The sequence below is a fragment of the Apium graveolens genome, chromosome 4 (assembly GCF_009905375.1).
Source record: "Apium graveolens cultivar Ventura chromosome 4, ASM990537v1, whole genome shotgun sequence".
NCBI lineage: Eukaryota > Viridiplantae > Streptophyta > Magnoliopsida > Apiales > Apiaceae > Apium > Apium graveolens.
The window spans coordinates 268,289,481-268,291,250 of record NC_133650.1 but is presented as its reverse complement, the minus strand read 5'-3'; the positions used below and the strand labels follow the sequence as shown (position 1 = coordinate 268,291,250).

The 1,770-nt window shown below is 41.2% G+C and overlaps 1 protein-coding gene across 1 annotated transcript; it reads right to left on the bottom strand.

Moving 5' to 3' along the window:
* LOC141717131 (auxin-responsive protein SAUR71-like) lies at positions 1–629 on the bottom strand. Its single transcript, XM_074519239.1, has one exon. It carries the CDS (start codon positions 550–552, stop codon positions 172–174), a length of 381 nt encoding a protein of 126 aa, XP_074375340.1. The 5' UTR covers positions 553–629; the 3' UTR covers positions 1–171.
* Between the last annotated feature and the right edge of the window lie 1,141 nt (positions 630–1,770).

Here is a 1,770-nt window from a genome sequence, read left to right as displayed (position 1 = left end):
TTATAGAATATAATAACCGTTTGTATATATGAGAAATACACAATATATTTACAACAGTAAGCCGATGGATGAATACCACAATCTAGCTATCTAATTACCTAAACTCTGAACTCTAAGCAAGCTTAACTACCTAATATCGAATTCAAATTTCCGTCAAATGAACGGAGCCTTTTAAAAGGAATCGAGAAGTTGAAGAACGTCCGGCGAGATCTCGTTTACTCTCACGGCTTCTAGAACTTTCTCGAACACAAGCACATGGCACGGAATCCGAAGCACGCCTTTTTGTTCGTAACCGTACTCCTGAGCTGATATATTCAACAGTTTCATAAATACCGGGTGATTTAACAGCTCAGCGTTCACAACAAACCTCTCTGATTCTTCTCCCACGTAAACCGGCAAGTGTCCTTCCGGAACGCCGCCGGACCGGCGAGGTTTTAGTATTCGGAGTGAGTTGCATCGGCGAGAACGAGCTGAGACGCGTGACTCGGATCGCAGGAGTGAGTAGTTTGTCGAGTCCGCGACGCGAGAGAGACGCTGAATGAGTTTCTTCATTGTAGAGAGAGAGAGAGAGAGAGTGGATTGTAGAGAGAGAAAGTGTGAAGAGCATGGATGGGAGTGAAGGAGAAGTGTGTAATTATATATACAGGGGAGGAGTAGAATATTGAGGAGTGCGATAAGCATGAGAGGTACACACAAGTGTACCGGGAAGGTACACAAAGTATATACGAATATTATTTGGAAACTACCATAAAATATAACTTCATTTTTTTGACCGTATGTTTTCTCTGCATAAATTCAACTAACCATTTTTATCATCGAATATTAAATGTATCTCATTTTATTAATGGTTTATATTTTAGTTAAATATTTCTTCATTTTAAGGTATGTGCAAAAATAATATGCGCATTCAAATATTTTTTTCCTAATAGATGACACACGCATATGTTACACGCCAAATTCACCTCACTATATCTCCAGCAAGGGGTACAATTCTGACCTCATACAAAAGTGTACAAAAGCTATCAATACCCTGTTATGCATATTTAAACATCATTATACTCTAAATACTATTTTATGGCATGAACTTCATGTTATATCATAAAATCGTCATGCTATTTTATTGGATCTTTAAGAAAATGGGTCGGATCACCACAGAGTAAGAAGGCAGACGAGTTCGGTATTTTATCGGACCTTTAAAAAAATGGGTTAGATCACCGACGAGGAAGAAGACGGACGAGTTCAGGAGAACGCGTCTTTGTAGCCTAGGGCGCGTCTTATAGGGCTTGCCCTATATGGTCGTCGCTTACGACGACTACTGAAGACAAAAAGTTATAACAACGATTGATGAAATTTTATATAAAGGTTTACGATGACCATCACGACGGGAGATCACCACAACTATAATGAAGGAAGTGCGCAACAACTGCTACGACGACGATACCACAACGGTCGCTAGTAAAATACGACGATGAAAAACAAGTTTTGATGAAGAGTCTGTAAATGATGATTTTAAGTCAAAGGAGAAAGAGTGAAATAATCAAGGAACGAAGAATGATCCGGGCTACGGGGAAATGACCCCAGACTCCCCCAGAGCGTGCCCCGTGCTATATGGTAGCACGGGATGACCGCTCCGCCGTGCAAGTGAGAAGACTGAGATGAATTAGCAAGGCGGTTGCTCCCACAACTAACATGGGAAGTAAATAAAGCATAAGAATCACACAAGAGAAGAAGAGGAGCCCCGGAGGAGCTCTCCATGCTTAGGGCGCGCCC

Coding starts and splice junctions, on each gene's coding strand:
- LOC141717131 (XM_074519239.1), bottom strand. CDS start 552: ATGAAGAAACTCATTCAGCGTCTCTCTCGCGTCGCGGACTCGACAAAC.